General features: G+C 37.0%; 1 protein-coding gene across 2 annotated transcripts in view; it reads right to left on the reverse strand.

The window, feature by feature from the left end:
• abca2 (ATP-binding cassette, sub-family A (ABC1), member 2) overlaps window positions 1–16,812 on the reverse strand; it is a 98,528-nt gene that overhangs the window by 48,919 nt on the left and 32,797 nt on the right. For both annotated transcript variants that reach the window (XM_017432713.3, XM_017432711.3), the window contains 9 exons: window positions 16,308–16,471; window positions 11,738–11,859; window positions 9,361–9,474; window positions 6,778–6,954; window positions 4,619–4,840; window positions 3,374–3,735; window positions 2,338–2,497; window positions 2,021–2,149; window positions 1,493–1,660 (listed from right to left, as the gene is read on the reverse strand). In XM_017432713.3, the coding sequence (XP_017288202.1) occupies window positions 1,493–1,660; window positions 2,021–2,149; window positions 2,338–2,497; window positions 3,374–3,735; window positions 4,619–4,840; window positions 6,778–6,954; window positions 9,361–9,474; window positions 11,738–11,859; window positions 16,308–16,471 (1,618 nt within the window). The remainder of the gene's footprint in view (window positions 1–1,492; window positions 1,661–2,020; window positions 2,150–2,337; window positions 2,498–3,373; window positions 3,736–4,618; window positions 4,841–6,777; window positions 6,955–9,360; window positions 9,475–11,737; window positions 11,860–16,307; window positions 16,472–16,812) is intronic.

Below are 16,812 nucleotides of genomic sequence, written 5' to 3' on the forward strand. Positions count from 1 at the left end.
CTATCATAACATCTGAGCAGTGCCACAGACTGATCGACTCCATGCCACGCCGCATTGCTGCAGTAATACAGGCCAAAGGAGGCCCAACTAAATACTGAGTGCTGTACATGCTCATACTTTTCATGTTCATACTTTTTAGTTGGCCAACATTTCTATAAATCCTTTGTTTTTCTTGGTCTTCAGTAATATTCTAATTTTCTGATATGATGAATTTGAGATTTTCATTTGTTGTCATTTGTAATCATCAAAATTAAACGAAATAAACATTTAAAATATATGAGTTTGTATGTAATGTATGAATATAATATACAAGTTTCACTTTTTAAATGGAATTACTGAAATCAATCTACTTTTTCATGATATTCTAATTTTATGACCAGCACCTGTAAATGCTACTCTGATTCAAACCTCTTTCTGTGAATAAGTCAGACCTGTCAGTAAGAAAGTAATGCCCAAGCCTGCAGCACCTGACACTATCTCTCATTTAGGATGTGTCTGCAGACTCCTGAAACTTTGATTCAATCATAAATTACTTGGAGCAGTTTTCCCACAAAATATTGGTTTGTGCATGAACAGGTATGTAACTTTTGCTTGCTTTGACACATGATACACAGGATGTGATAAACGTAGTCCTATTTTCATTGTGACAAGAAAAAAAATAAACAAAAGAAATGCACTGCCTAGTTGAGGGAGTGGTCTATATTTACTTGCTTTCTATTATCTTTATGTATACTGCACACTTTAAACACTGAACAATCAAAATGATCTTCATGCATTAGAAACTGTCCCTTCACTGTAGCTGCTGACAGTTCGGGTTGAGTGCAGAATGTAGGTTTGTAAAGTCATTGATCTGCACAAGATCGTTTTCAAAACATCAGTTAACTTGTCTTGGTTCCTTAAAACCCACATTCTGGTTTCTCAGACTGGGATATAATGATTTTAAAGTGATTTGCAAACACAAAAACAGGTCACTTCACAAATTCAATCAAAAGAGTAAGAAAGAATTTAGGTAAAACACACACTAAGAATTTGGCCAAATCTAACTTCATAATTACTTGCTGTAAAACATTTTAAATTTATCTGTTTTAAATCACCTTCCACCAAAGGTGAAAGGATGATAAAACTAGGTAAGTTTTTTTTCTTTGACATTTATGGATGTGGGGATGTGTTTCTGACTAAATTCATTAAAGTAAATAACTTAATTTTTTCATAAATTAAAATAATACATGGAATTAACAGGTTTTTTTTTAAATAGAAAAGATTATTAGTGGAAGTTTAGCAGCTTTGATGCTTGAGAAATAAACAGTTTACATTTTGGTTGTTTTTAAAGTTATTTTGAATTCTTTGCTGGAAGCGGTATTTGGTGTTAAGTTCACGCAGATATGGAAGGCATATTTTATGAAGCTGCCCTGTCGTACCTTTTAGTTCAACTGTAAATGTTTCAATACAGAAAAATATGTATACGGTAAATATTTTCCTGCACTTTCCTGACCTTTGACATAAAGCGTGTCCAGCCACAGGCAGCATTGTCAATGGTGTCCAACTGTTCCAGGAGGGTGGAGGTGTTAGGAAGAGTGTAGTTTCCCTCCATCAGGGTCTGCATCAGCTCACTGTCGGTATCATTTAACAGCTCGGGGTGCTGCTGAAGCTCTGAGGAGAGCTGGTGAGAAAGAAGACTGACTCAGTGATGAGAGCACTGTTCTGCTTCAAGTACTGCCAAAAGCTAAATGATCAGAACAGTAGCTTAAAGCAAAAATTTGCAGAACTAATTCAAAAACTGTAAATGTTACAAATGCTAAAAGTCAAAGCACACTATTTCGATTCGAGCAGAGCGTTCTGGTACATAAATGGTTAAAATAGCACAAAATATGTGAAAGTAGTTTGATAGCAAAAAACGTACGGACATATACATTTACAGTATAAACAGGGAAGCAATAGTGTGAATGCTGACTCAGCAAACCAAACATTTTTAAAGTACTGGTATTTATCTTTTCAAACGGGAGACTGTAGCTGCACGTACCTGCTGGAGCCACATCAGATGGCTTTGCAGTTGGCCCTCCTCCAGGAAAGTCCTGAGCTGAGCTGAGATGTTCAGCCACAAGCGAGTGTAATGTGTGACATTCCCAACAAATGCAAACGTCTCATTTGCCTAAGTACAAATGGTGAACAAAGTTGACAAAAAATAGTTTTATTTCTACCAGTATGAATACAGCCATGTTTAATGTTCCGTTTTGACAGTTTTTGCTCAGCCTTCTTCTTCTTCATTCTTACAATTTCATGAATGTTTTAAAATGATTAATAATGTAGAATGATGGATGCAGTTTGCCATCTACATGCCTTCTGAATCACTTTGTCTGCCTCCGAGCCTATAGGAGAGTAGAGGATCTTGGGATTTGTAGTCATTAAGTGAACCAGCAGGCCCAGATTCCTCTGTTCTTTGCTGGTGAATCCCAGTGAGCTCATATTCCCCTGCTTTAGTGCCTCTGGTTCAATGATCCTGAAACAATCACACACATTACCTTCAAAACTTTACTGCATTTAAACTTTGTTATTTTTTTACATTAGAATAAACACAAATAAAAACAAAGTTTTTTCTCATACCACAGATCTTTTAAGCACAATTAATTTGTTTTCCTGTATTGCCTCATTTGTTTCTTGATTACTGTCATCAGACAGAAGATAAAACTAAAATTTAGCGAAAAAAAAAAAAAAACTAGTCATAGAAACCTACTGTGTTTAGACTTTATCAAACTAATGTGGTAAATGATCTTCCTTTCCTGAATATGGAGTACATGGAGTCCAGCCTACAACATTATTATTAGAACCATTGAAATATTGCTAAAACCTGATATAATGTTTCAGTTCACATTTTTTGATTTAAATGTAGCCAGTAACAATAATCATGCAGGTAGGACAAAATATTATTTCATTGTTTTTTGGTTTTGGTAGAGTAATTATAAACAGAAAACAATAATTTTTATTCACACAAAGGGGCATTTTGTCGATGAAAATGAATTTGTTTAAAATGTTAGTTAAAAATTGAGACTTTAAAATGAGACCATAAATTTTTTTTATCACTGTATACTCACTGCAATAGCTATTGCTCTTTTTACCTGTGTCTGTATGTGCATGTTTGTTTGTGTTTTTTAGCACAATATCTCATGAACCACTGGAGGAATTGTAATGAAACTGTCAGGATGTAATCATTAAATGTACATCTCCATCTTCAACTGCATAACTTTTAGGGTCAGCCTAATCTAAGATGGCTGCCACAGCTAACTAACCTTAAAAAAACAAACAGAAATGGCTATAACTCAGTCAATTTTAAGTTATGGGCAAATATGTCAACCATTGTCCATTGGATTTCACCCACCTGTTGTTCCCACACAGAATAGGCTGCAGTCCGGCCCACAGCTGGACGAAGGCTGAAAACTGAGAATGAGGATTCTCCATGTCCACCTTCCCTTTCCCAGCTCGCTCTCCTCCCTCCTCCCCCTCCTCTATGGGAGTGTCGGTCGTATTGGGGCCCCATGCGGTGACGTTAAGGGGCCAGGTGGCATTCATGGACGACGCTGGACTTTGACCAGCACACGCTCCTTTGGGTAGAAGTCGAGCCAGGCCAGAAAGCAGGTCAACATCTTTTAGAAGCCTTTCCACATCAGCTAGATCCTTCAGCAGGGCCCCAAGGTGAGACTGAGAGAGATGGGCCAAGGAGCTGGGCCCGTCCAGATGGAGCTGGAGGGGTACCAATCACATTATGGTGTTTTGTTAAAACTCAAGTAAATGCAATGTCATTGTGCTGTATGGGTAGGGTTATAATCTATTTATCAATGCATTGTGTTGCAAACATGACAAATATTGAATTGGTTAAAAAATGTCAGAAATTGCTTATTATTTCAACTTATTAAAGTCATGAGGAAAAGATCATCTTATGTCAAAGATGCTAACACAGCCATCCCCACTCTACAATGGGACCAAAAGTGGTGGAAACACTGAAGAAAGTGGGTAAGACCATTGTGACGTCATGCATGGGTGTCTATGTACCTGCACTCAACAATTTGACTTCTTTTTTTGTTCAGTTGTTTAGTTGCTAAAGTCTTATTCAAATGAAAACTGTTTTAAGCTGCAACGTAGAGCAACAATATTTAGTTTCGTTTAGGTCTGAAAGATTTGTTGCTCGGTATTCTGTCTAAGGTGGGATGATGGATGCATCGACATGTATTAGTAATTGTTTTATAATCGCATCGTTGCCGTCTGAATCGTAATGTAACTACATTTAGAGGTGCCTAAAGATCCTCACCCCTAATGTGCTGTTACAATTTATTTTAAAAAAATAGACATTAGTTATCACGTAGCATATACTCAGGTGCTTAAACTTGTGCATGGAATTATATTGTATTTCAAACCTGTCAGTAGATCAATTAGCTTTTCTAAATTGGTCAAAATATTTTTTAATCAAGAAAGCCTAAATGTCTACAGCTACTCACATGTGAATATATTCTAGTCGACATTCTTGTAAAAACAAACAGTTAGTTGTAACCTTACAGTACTTTTATTATGCACTTGTCTTAGAGTTTCTGTAGTGTTCCACCTTACAGATCTGAGGTTGCAGCTGTACCTTCTCCGCCACACTCGGCATGTTGATCTGCTCTCTAAGCTCCTGGCTCAGCTGCCTGAAGCGCTCCGATCTCTGAGCATCCCCCTCACTGCACATTGCACTGCGATAGGCTTGCAGCACTGATTGCTCGTTCTTGGGCACCAACAGAATCTTACTGAGCTCAGTGGCACCACTCTCCCCACAGGTGAGGAACTCCAGCATGGATCCAGTCAGGAGGACCTCCTGTGGAAGACAGAAGCAGTTCATTTTATTCTGTGTCCTGTCCCCTTGATAGGAAAGATGAAGTACACGTCTGCAGTGAAAAGGCTACAAATATCCAGGATCACTTCTTGTGCTGACTGAGGTTACCCAGGACAATATAGTCTGTAACTCCTCCAGATGTACCTAAGAAAATACATTTTGAACTGTTAAATTGTTAGTGAAGCTTGGGGTGCACACAACAGATGAGAACAGTAGGAACTCAAACACAGGAATAGAAAACTGACTCAAATTCAAGAATAAAACCATCTGTGAATCAGTGAAGAAAGTTTAGGGATTTTTATAAACAATGGAGCAATATCATGTTCAACTTAAAGGTATTCATTGCAAAGTCACAAAGACTTGTCAAAAACAATAAAGAATCCAAACAAAATCCAAGCTATTTGAGTTATTTGATATGGAGAAGCCTGACAATTTTGATGTGTTGGTACATATTAACTATCAGATTTATTGAGTCAACAAACTTGGGACAAGAAAGTAAAGATTTAAGTTAGAAACATTCCAAGTGTTAGACTATTTTGGAAAAAAAAATGTTGAAATGGTAAATTTAGTCTAGCAGTGTGTACGGATGCAGAGCTCTGTCCTTATGGCGCTCCACCGCTCTGCTTCATCCTCCATATTTATTCTTGACAGTTGTCTTACTCCATCTTTTCTTTCCTGCTTAGCAGCAGATTCACTCTTATATTTCCACCTAAACGTCTTCTTACAGATGCTATACTGTCTGAGTCCACCATATTTGGTTCCCTACACAGACTCCAGCCAGTAGGTCAATCATGTGACTCAAGCTTCCACGGGTTTTTTCAGCTTCATTTACCTTGTGTGCCTACCTGCATTTCAGAATCGCATATCAATATATCTGGAAAACCCCTGGAGTAAACTCTTTCGAACTGCACCATTTGATATAGTTCAGGATAAGCTCTTTATTTTTTATTATATAATTTGCAATAAGCACTTTTAAGCATTTAGGAAATATAAACATTAAGAAAATAAACTGCCAGTCAGACAAGCAGTTTGGTGTGTGCTGCTGTGAATTCTCAGTGATTTATTGTTTATTAATGAGCTTTAAAAGTTACAGGAAAGATAATAAAATAAACAATACTGGCTAATTTATAAGTGTGTGTTGAGCTATGAATATGGTGGAACATGAGGGTCCCACTACTATAAATGTCTGTACGAATCAGAATCTTTGCAGGGCTGTTCAAGTTAACATCTTTAGCCATCTTAAAGACAGTATCTCACTGGTTTGTGTCTGTTGGTTAACAATATTCTCAAGGGAGTCTCCAAACTGTCTCAAAATGTTCACAACGGTTCTCAAGTTCTTCACTAGAGTCACAGAGATCTTGTTCCTTTATTGTTGTTAATAGTTTTATGGGTTTTTTTAAATCCTGGCCTATTTTTGTGTGCCTGGCTTGCAAAACCTATTCATGGCCACTCACATTATTTCATTGCTCAACTCTGCCCACATTGTCTCTGCCTCAGCTTGTTTTGTTCCTACCTTTGCAGCTGTCCCCACGTTTGATTTGCTCAGCGTAATTTTACACCTGGACATGTGGGGTTGTAGCCTCGGATGTTTTCTATCAGAGGCAAGCTTCTGTGCAGATATCAAAGTGCAGCTCCAGTATTACTGAAATGGGTTGGAGACGACTGCAACAAATTTAACGAGCGTTTGAGGTAATTGTGGCTATTTTGAGAGAAAATTTGTCACAATTTTTTTTAAACATGTTCAAAACTCAAGCAGCAGGACTGTATGCCTCTGCAACTCACGCAAGGAATTGGAGAACGTTGAAGGCATTGTGGAGTCTCCCTCACAAACACTGTTCACCAAGGAGTCAGCTCAGTGAGAGACTAGCCCTAGTCTAAAGTTGATGATGTAGGAATTGTATATGAATCAGAAGGTCTACCTCCACCTCCTTCATCCCCTGCTGGTCATCTCTCTGACTTCCTGAGACCTCAGTGAGGCCTAAAGCCAGGGACATCAATCTGACCAGAGCCTTTTTGTGGGCTGCATTGGTTGGATCATGCAAGGCTTTGTGGATAAGACCTCCATCCAGACTCTGGGTACCTTCCAGCAGCTTCTCCTGTAGGAGCAAATATGTGGTGGTGGTTGGGGGTGCAGAAAAAGGAAGGGAAACAATAATGTTAAGAAAAGGGATGCACTTGCTCTGTATTATTGAAAGACAGTTACAGTGACCCATTAATAATACAACTACAGTGTCAAACTGAACTGTGAGCATCGTCCAACCATCTCATTAGCAGTGGTGGAGGAAATAATCTTTAATCAAACATTAACTTAGACAATTTTAGAATTTCCATGATTTTCAATTGGTCTACATAATCAGTTGACTGATCATCACTAGAGAGTCCAAGTTTTTGAACAAAAAACACTTCCTCCACCTAAACAAAGACAAGTACTAGCTCTATTTCTGTAAAGAACTTTATGTCTATGGTTAACGATTAATTATTTATAATTCTGGATTTAAGTTGCTGTGATTTCCATTTTACATGTACATACACAGGAACAGAGTGAGAAATCCTGGGCTGACTTACCAAATGGGTAACCAGCCTTTGGCATCCGTTATTCTTGTTTGTTTGTTTGTTTTCTCCTGTGTTGTAAACCTATACTGAACTGTAACTTTGGTGGATCATTACAACACTAATGTCTAGATATGTAAATTACATCCCCAATTCCAAAAAAGGTGGTATGTTGTGTAAAATGTAAATAAAAAACAGAATACAATGATTTGCACATCTCAGAAACCCAAACTTTATTCAGAACATTGCACTGTTTTTCTTTCGGCTGCTCCCCTTTGCAGGGTTGCTACAAAACACAAACTCGTATGACAGACTTTCTGACGCAACCTGGGCTCACACCCGCAACCTTAGGATTACGAGACCGCGGCACTAATCACCGAGCTCACAATGGAATATAGCAAATATATCAATTATATTAACATAGATATTGTACAAGTTTTTTTGGAAAAAAATAAAGTACGTAACTTTGAATTTGATGGCAGAAACGCATTTCAAAAAAGTGGAGACAGGAAAACAAAAGTAATTGGTTCATATAAGAAACAGTTGCAGGAGCATTTTGCAACTCATTAGGTCAATTGACAAAAACAGGTCAGTAAGAGGATTGAGTATAAAAAGAGCATTTTAGAGAGGCTACATTTCTCAGAAGTTGAGATGGGCAAAGGATCACCAGTCTGTGAAAAACTACATTTAAAACTTGTGGAACAATTCATAATAATGGTTTTTCAATAGAAAATTAGGAAGGCTTTAAATATCCCATCATCTACAGTTCATAATATCATCAAAAGATTTCAAGAAACTGGAGAAATCTCTGTGTGCAAAAGAAAAGGACAAAAGTCAATATCAGATTCCCATGATCTTCAGGCCTTTGGACAACACACATTAAAAAAGGTCTTTTTTTGCTTTTGTTTTTATTTTTTGTTTGTTGTCTTTTTTCGATTTTCTTTTAGACATCCATGGATGATTTTAGGAACGCTTCCACAAATCATTGTCTGTGAACACAGTTCATCATGTCACCCACAAATGCTGGTTAAAGGTCTATCATGCAAAGAAGAAGCCATATGAGAACACCACTGAGAAATGCTGCTATCTTCTCTCCAAAGCTCATTTAAAATGAACTGAGGCAAAGTGGAAAACTGTTCTGTGGTCAGAAAAAAAAAATTGAAGTTATTTCTGGAAACCACAGACACCATGTCCTTCATACTGAAGAGGGAAGGAACTATCTGTCCTGTTTTCAGCCCACAGTTCAAAAGCCTACCTCTCTGATGGTATGGGGGTGCATTAGTACCGATGGCATGAGCAACTTGCATATTTGGAAAGGCACCATCAATGCAGAAAAGTATATACAAGTTTTAGAAAAGCATAGGCTCCTATCTTGTAAACCCAGGGCTGTTGAACAGCTAGATTTCTATATCAAACAAGAATGAGACAACATTCCCCTCCAAAAACTCCAGCAACTGCTCTCAGTTCCTGCACATTCACAGATTGTTGCTAAAAGAAGAGCGGATGCTTCACAGTAGGAAACAAACGTTTTAAAGATGTGTTGCTGCCATCAAATTTAAAATGACCTTATTTTGTCAAAAAAAATGGTAGAATTTCTTAGTTGGCACATTTGATATGTTTACTTTGTGAATAAAATGTGAATTTCTGAGATTTGCAAATCATTGCATTCTGTTTTTATTTACGTTCCACACAATGTCCCAACTTTTTCAGAATTGGGTAGTAAAGTTTGCATTTAAAAAATAGTTCATGTTTCACTATGACTAGTTTAGGTTATCAGAGGAAAATCAATCTTACTTTTTAATTCAACTTTTACTCTGAATATTAGGACCTGTTTGTAATACTTTGGTGAATTCTCCATGATAGTTAAAAAAGGGAACTCTGTCACCATGACCTGGACCTGGTATTGTGATGTTTGACAGCAGTACAGTACATATAAATGTTTGTGAGCTCACCTTTATCTGCAAAACTTTATCTGCAGGTTTTTGTTTGATGTTATTTTCTTTGTTGCTCCAACTTTTTGCCCCTCCAGAATCTCTGAGAGAAGCCCCAAAGACAAGACTATATACCTACAGGACACAAAAAGAAGATGGATGTGTGCATGGTAGAATTTAAAAATTCTGGTGACTGGAATTATTCATTCAGCTTCGCAAAACAAATATTTTCTAATTAATTCAAAATGCACCCTGAAAAACAAATGCAAACTTTCTTTGTCCAAGCAGTACAAACGTTGTGTCAACATAGAGTGCTACTTTAAAAGAAATAAAACTTTTCAAAGTAAAATGTGCACCTTTAGAAAACCACAAAGTTTCACAGAAGAGCAGCAGTATTGAACTTCAAAAAAACTTGGAACTTTCAAAAGAATGTATGTGTTATTAAGAAATATAACACAAATATATTAAGAAATCACCAGATTATAGCATTATTCTACAAAACATAGTCCCTATGTAATGAGTCAGACATTTTGTAGTGGTGTTCAAAATATTTACTTTACTGTTTACTTTGTAGTGAATCTTTAATCCACTGCAGTGCCTTGCAAAAGTTGGATGTTTTCTGCTTTTATTGCTGTCATAAATGAGTCATGATCACTAGAAATTGTCCTTCTTTACAAAAATAAATTATATAACAACCTTCAGAAAACGCAGAATAAATCTTGACTAGAGTTTGTATGGATCGTTTCAAGCCTCATGTCAAAAAGTAATCTGAGTTTTCTGTTTTCCACTCTCCAATAAAGCTCAGACTGGTGAAGAACGTGGGCAACACAGGTGTCACAGGTGTCTTGATGGTTTCTCTCACTATTCTCCTTTTTGATCACTCTTTGATCACTCAGTATGTGAGTTCTGCCTGCTCTTGGTAGATTTACACATGTGCTATATACCTTCTGTCTCTTGATGATGGATTTACCACAAATCCTAGGGATGTTTAGAGCTTTGGAAATCCTTTTGTATCCATTCCCTGACTTGTATGTTTCAAAAATCCTTTCTTTGAGTTGAATTAAGAATTTTTAAAAGTGGTGAATATTTATGTGATTACTTATTTACATCAAATATTTGTATTTAATTGGTATTACTCTGTAGATATTTAGTTTCACTTTGAGACTGAATAGCTAATTTAATATTTTTTCATCCAGGAAGGAATCACCACTACATTGGTGGAAACAGACTGTAATGCGTTGCGGTCTCAGCCAAAGCAGCAGGCTAATGAAGGCTAGTGCTAACATCTTCTGCTCACTGAGATTTTCAGACACGTTGTCTACAATGATCCAGATCTCTTTAATATAAAGGCTTTCGTCTCCTCCTCTGTCTGAGATGAAAGGCTGAGAACTCATTAGAAAACTGTGATATATTTAAAACATTTGTCTAAATATAGAAATATTAGATATGTTACAAATCACAATGTAAAGCAAGCCATATTTTAACCCTTATACTCTGCATCTTGTTTTTATTGTCTGAACACAAATGATGACTCTAAAAAACAGTTGTTCTGTACAGAAATGTTGGGTATGTGATAATTAACAGCTGCAGTCCATGCTTGTGTAAATTGATACAACCAAAAAGTGTAACTGTAATGGCCACTCTTGCATCCCAAAAGTTCCAGAAAACAAAAATGCCAGAGTAGTCCCGCAGGAGGAGGTTTTCGACTCACTCAAAAAAAAACAAAAAAGCACTCGCGGAGACTCTTCCTGTTTCCAAGGAGTTTCTTTTACTTACAAAATTAACAACACAAAATTAGCCTCCGAGTTGACTTCAAATAAAACGTTAATTTGCAGTGCAAAAACCATTTCACTCCTCACTCCTTCACCAAACAATCAGAGCCGCCCCAGCAGCTGCTTCTGCCTGTTAATCACTGCAGGAGGCTGACTGACAAGGAGGAGGAGGGTCTAAGCAAAACAATTAAATAAATAAATATACAACAATAGATCTACCATTCACATGGCTTCACATCTGAGGAAATTAATTTAGCAATAAATACATTTATTTAAATCTTAATAGGCTCCGACAGTAACAGATATGTGTAAATAAATCTGATGTCTCATTCAGAAGATGGTACTTACATTTTCTCAGGCAGAGTGATGCTGTCCATCACCTCAGATTCAGAAGTGTATTACAATGTATGTTGATGGTGTTTGTTTGTGTCACCTGATTATGATTACTCAGGGCATAATTCTGAAGTACTCTACATTCAAATAGTGGCTGAATTGCAACACCACAGCACTGTCCCTTATCACCTATATAGTGACTATGATGTAGTGAGTGAGTAAATACTTTGAACCCAGTCTTGTGAGACACAATCAGAATGATGCAAGTGTTTTGGACAGGAAACACTCCTCACCTCTGTGAGGCTCAGTGGACTGCTGAGCAGCATCCTGGCTGTGGAGTTAGACAAGGAAAGATTCCTGACCAGGAAGTGCTGGAAATCAGACTGGTTCTTCATTACGCTGCCCAGAGTGAACCCTGCATCACACACAAACATCAAATAACTTCTTACTTCAAAATATTGTACAAAGTTATGTAAACTAAATATTTTTATATAATTGAATTAGCCTTTCTGCACAGCATCATCATCATGTTTTGGGATTAGATTACAGTCATTTGGATTCAGTAAATCCTATTGATGCCCATCTGTGTCATTATTTCTTAATCCATCTGAATATGTGGTATACGAGCTGGACAAAAAGAATCTAATGTTAACAAAATATTGTGTACTCGTCTGTGTTTAGCATATTGTGTCTTCATCTGAAAGAGATCCTTCCTTTTCATTTCTTGGAATGAATTGATTTAAGTTATGTCTGGAAATTTGGTGAGCTATATTAAGCAGAGAATAAACATTTCATTCTTGATGATGCTTGTGGTGAAAGCAAAAAATAGACCATTTTTTTAATGGCAAATCATCTGGGTCATATTTCAACAACTGCTGCTCCAGTGGTATTTTCCCAGTCTAAAGAGGAAAATCCAAATGAAAGAACAACACACAACTGATAAACCAGTGACAGAATCACATGTTGTCACCAGTGAAACAGAAATACACTGGAATCACCACTAAGTGCTGGGTGGCATGTTCGCCATCTTGCTAAGAGCTACTTCCATCACTCAGTACTGTTTTAAAGTTGAAGCCACACAATGTAACACCTTGTGCATAGTTTGTCATTAGTCCAAAGACATAGAAATAGGACTTATTTTGCCTAATCAAAAATAGATCATGCATATTGTGAAAACAGGAGACGAGAGTATTCTGTAATGAGCCTCTTACAAAGCCTGGTCAAGCATTATTGGGGCAAAATGCTAATCTGATGCCCACCCTGTACCATAAACGGTATATTAAGATCTCTACCATGAATCAAGCAAAAGGCCTAAAAACATAATATTGAACTTTTACAGACTGTCACTTCACACCAGTTGGCTAGTACTCAACTCAGTGTTAATTTACCAAAACTAGACTTCTAGTCTAGGATGACTTAAGTACTTTACAGGCCTACTTAGTATCACCAGAGCTCTGCTGTTTGTAGTTAATTGGCCTTGGACTGATCATTTTAATTGATATAATGCAGATTTTTCCTCATAATGCTGGAAATATTTAGGTCTGATATAACATGCACTTCAGTGTTTAAACAAGAATAATAGCTTTAGTCTTTCCTATGCACAAGGGGTGTCAAACTCCAGGCCTTGAGAGCCACTGTCCTGAAGGTTTTAGTTGTTTCCTGCTCCAAAACACCCGATTCAAACGATTTAATTACCTCCTTAACAAATCATCAAGTTCTCCAGAAGCATGTCCCCAAGACTTCCATTTAAATCAAGTGTTTTAAAGCATGCAGGAGAGTGACCCCCAAAGAACAGAGTTTCACACCTGTGCTATACACAAAATCATTCATATTTAGTATATATATTTTACCACTAAAATAGGTAAAGAAGAAATATTTTATGATTTTACAAATGATTTCTCTTTGACATAATACTCGCCTATAAAATGTAATACCATGTTCTATCATGATCAGCTGTTTTTGTGGTTGTTGGTTTGTTTTGTTTTGTTACTGTGTTTACATTTTATCATATTTTTCTTGTGTTATTTTTCAGATTTCTTGTGTTTAGTTTCCCAGCGTCTCCTTATGTTATCAGCCATTTTCCCCTCAGTTAACCATTCACACCTGCTCCTCGTGTTCATTAGTATCAGCTGTTACCATTAGTAATCATTCCTCATAAACTCACAGTTCTCTTTCACTCATCAGTCTGTTATCCTGTTACACTGTTTCCTGCCTTTTCCTAATTGATTTCCTTTTGCTATCTTAATTTGCTGCCCTGTCAGCTTTTTTTATTTTGTAGTTAAAACTTTTATTTTTGTGAAACCCATCCATGAGTTCTGCCTGCATCTTTAGGTGCTTCCTGAACCAATTCCTGATATGCTCTTTGAAGTGCGGGTACTAATAATTATGACAATTAATGACAAAACAATGTGCTTCTTGTCTGAGTTTAGATTTTTTCTCAGATATCAATGTTCTGCTGCCATGGTGGCAGTTATCAAGGCTGCCACGTAGCACCTACCAAGATGGCAGCACAAATTTTTGTCTTGTTAGCATAGACAGTGCTGTGGCTGGACATTTCAGTGTATTTTTATTGTATATTCAGTGTATATTTATTTTTTTATGGTTGTCAAACCATGGTAATGCATGTAGATGGCCAGGCCCCTGTGTGTCACTTAACAGGAAAAGACAGAGCATAGATGATGTATTTGTCGGTTTTCTTTTTTAGGGTTAGAGGTTAGGGTTAGACACGTGTAGACATTTATTTTTATTTTTTTCCAGACATTTATTTTACCATATTCTGCTGGCCTTCATGTATGTAGCTGCTACTTTGACACCAACAAGATTCTGAGCTTACATTTTCTGTTAACTATAACTGGACATTACTGGTTTAATGTATACTGTATGTTTTTGTTGTGATGTTTTATTTTTATTTTATTTCTAGCATCACAATCTGATGTTTAAACAGGAAGGTGAGTGGTTTGATTTGGTTTATTTATTTACTGTTGTCTGACGTGCTAATAGTTTAAATTATATGCTGCTTAAAACGGAGTAATAACACTAATCATTACAACTATGTCACAATTATAGATCAGTAAGTTTCAAAGTCACTGTTAAAGCAGCTGGCAGATTGATACTGTGTAGCACTTAGATCTGTCCTCAGCAGCTTTAAAAACACCATTGATCTTAAATCTTCATGACAACTAAATCTAAGCACTGTGGATGTATTGATTTGCTTCTTTTTTTCTGCTGTTTTACAACACAACAAAGGGGAATACTGCATGAAAAACAAGGTGCGTAAAGCTGTTGTTCATGGTTAAAAAAGCCCCCTGCTGAGAAAATAAAAACGGAGTGGTTACGTCCATTTCTGGGATTAAAATCTTCTGATCTCTGTCACAAACCTCTGATCAGATGTGTGGATTATTGTCTGCTTACAAAACAGTACTGATTTCTGACTGTAAATAAAGATTTTACATATCGAGATTTTTAGTTTTTCTACTGTTTCTTCATTGATGATAATTATAATGTCTTTGAAGGTGATTTCAGAACATTTTCAGCAGAGGGAGTAATTCTCCCAGTACTGAGGACTGACAGATGTAGGATTTTAATACCTGCTGATTGTTCTGAAATTTGGATCATTTTGTACGTTTGTCAGTGGCGGTGGTACTGAACTGGAAATACTCCAACAAAGGTGTGAAAACCTGAAGGAGCAAAATGGCCGAAGCAGCACAAGGTAAATACAGTAAGGTTATAGGAAGCCCCGCCCCTTTCTGCTCACTCCAAAAAGGGTGGGAAAAGCTAGGCTTCTCATTGGCTAAGGCTGAAGCTCAGCTGTTTCTTATACTGCGAACAGATTCCTCAGCTGTTTGGAAACAGCCACTGTCACCAATCTGGAAAAGTTTTTAAGTATTTAATGAAGTGCTACACAGATTTTAGTTTTAGATTCAATTTAATTTAAGATGGCAGAAATAGTTGCCTTGGCTATAATAGCAATCGGCTGTAACTCAGATCATTTTAAAGATATGGACCTAAAATTTTCTCTGGAAGCCTTTTTACATAGACTGAAGCCCATAATAAAGATTTGTTGGTGTAGATGAACTTGTGTATCACAAGAACTTTATTGAGGGAATTCAGTGATGCTCAGGAATTTCAAACACAGAAGGAAAGCTAAAAGAAAAAGTCATCACAACACCAACATAAGCTGCTGTCACACAGGATGTTGTGGGCGGTGTGAACCCATTCATGTCTTTGTGCTGAAAGACAAATCTGCACTCTGATGTGTGTGCTCTCAAGTTAATATAGATTTAATTTGGAGCGTAGGTCTGTGATTACGTCACAACACAAGTAAGAGAGACTAACATTCATAAACATATTGTTTGTATGTGGACACAAACACAGTGAGCAAATGACTGCAAGACTACAGGAGCGATCAAAAACCTGACAATGGTTCTCATTTTTAAAAGTACCGGTGCAACTGTCCCTAAAATGCCAGCAGGATGTCCATTTGCCCTTTACTCAGAGTGAAATAGGCATGGAAGCTGTTGTGGTTGTGGTGCAGATTCTGAAAAAGCATAAACTTCTCTAACATCAAGTGATTTAGTCTTTATCAGGTTATAAAATGATTTGAATTTAACCTCAAGTGAACAAAAACACAACAGATTCCACCATGTCCTTATTTATTTAACAAAAATGACACCGCAATGGAAAAGCTGTGTGTGTGAAGAACTAAGTCTACCCCATGATTCATTAGCTTGTAGGACCATTTTTAGCAGCAATAACTCTTTTATGTAGGATTTTATCTGTCTTTCTGATCTTTGTGGAAGAATTGCGCAGAGTGCACCACATCTTATGTGAAAGCAGCAAGATAAGCCTTAGTGAACATCAAACCTTGGCTCTTGTTGAAGCTGTAGTCAGGTGGTAAAGGTACAGAGCTGAGGCTCTCCAGGTGTTGCTGTAAGGTCTCCAGTTCCTGACCCAAACCAGGTCGATCAGACGAGAAGAATCTGTTCTGTTCAACCACTTCACTGAGACGTTCCAGGAGCTGGGTCACTCTGGTAAGAAAAACAAGTGTAGCTATGTAGCTTTTTCTGAACTGAATTAAAACCCTGCATGATGCTTCCATGATTGTGTTTGACTGCCAGATCAAACCTGAGCCTTTAGACTGATCATTTGTAGCCTACTGTTCTCTAACTTTATAGTCTGAGTTGACAGACTGGAGGTAGCTTTATAGTTGGTAGATGTGCATGATCAAATTTCTTTTTTTATTTTAAAAAGAGTACATTTTCAAATACTTCTTTGAGTCAATAAATGAAACTGAATGAAATGTTAACTTGTAAAAAACAAGCATGTATCCACAGAGCATAATGTGAGTGTTTCTAAGTAAACATAGAAA

This window comes from Kryptolebias marmoratus, linkage group LG1, assembly GCF_001649575.2.
Source record: "Kryptolebias marmoratus isolate JLee-2015 linkage group LG1, ASM164957v2, whole genome shotgun sequence".
NCBI lineage: Eukaryota > Metazoa > Chordata > Actinopteri > Cyprinodontiformes > Rivulidae > Kryptolebias > Kryptolebias marmoratus.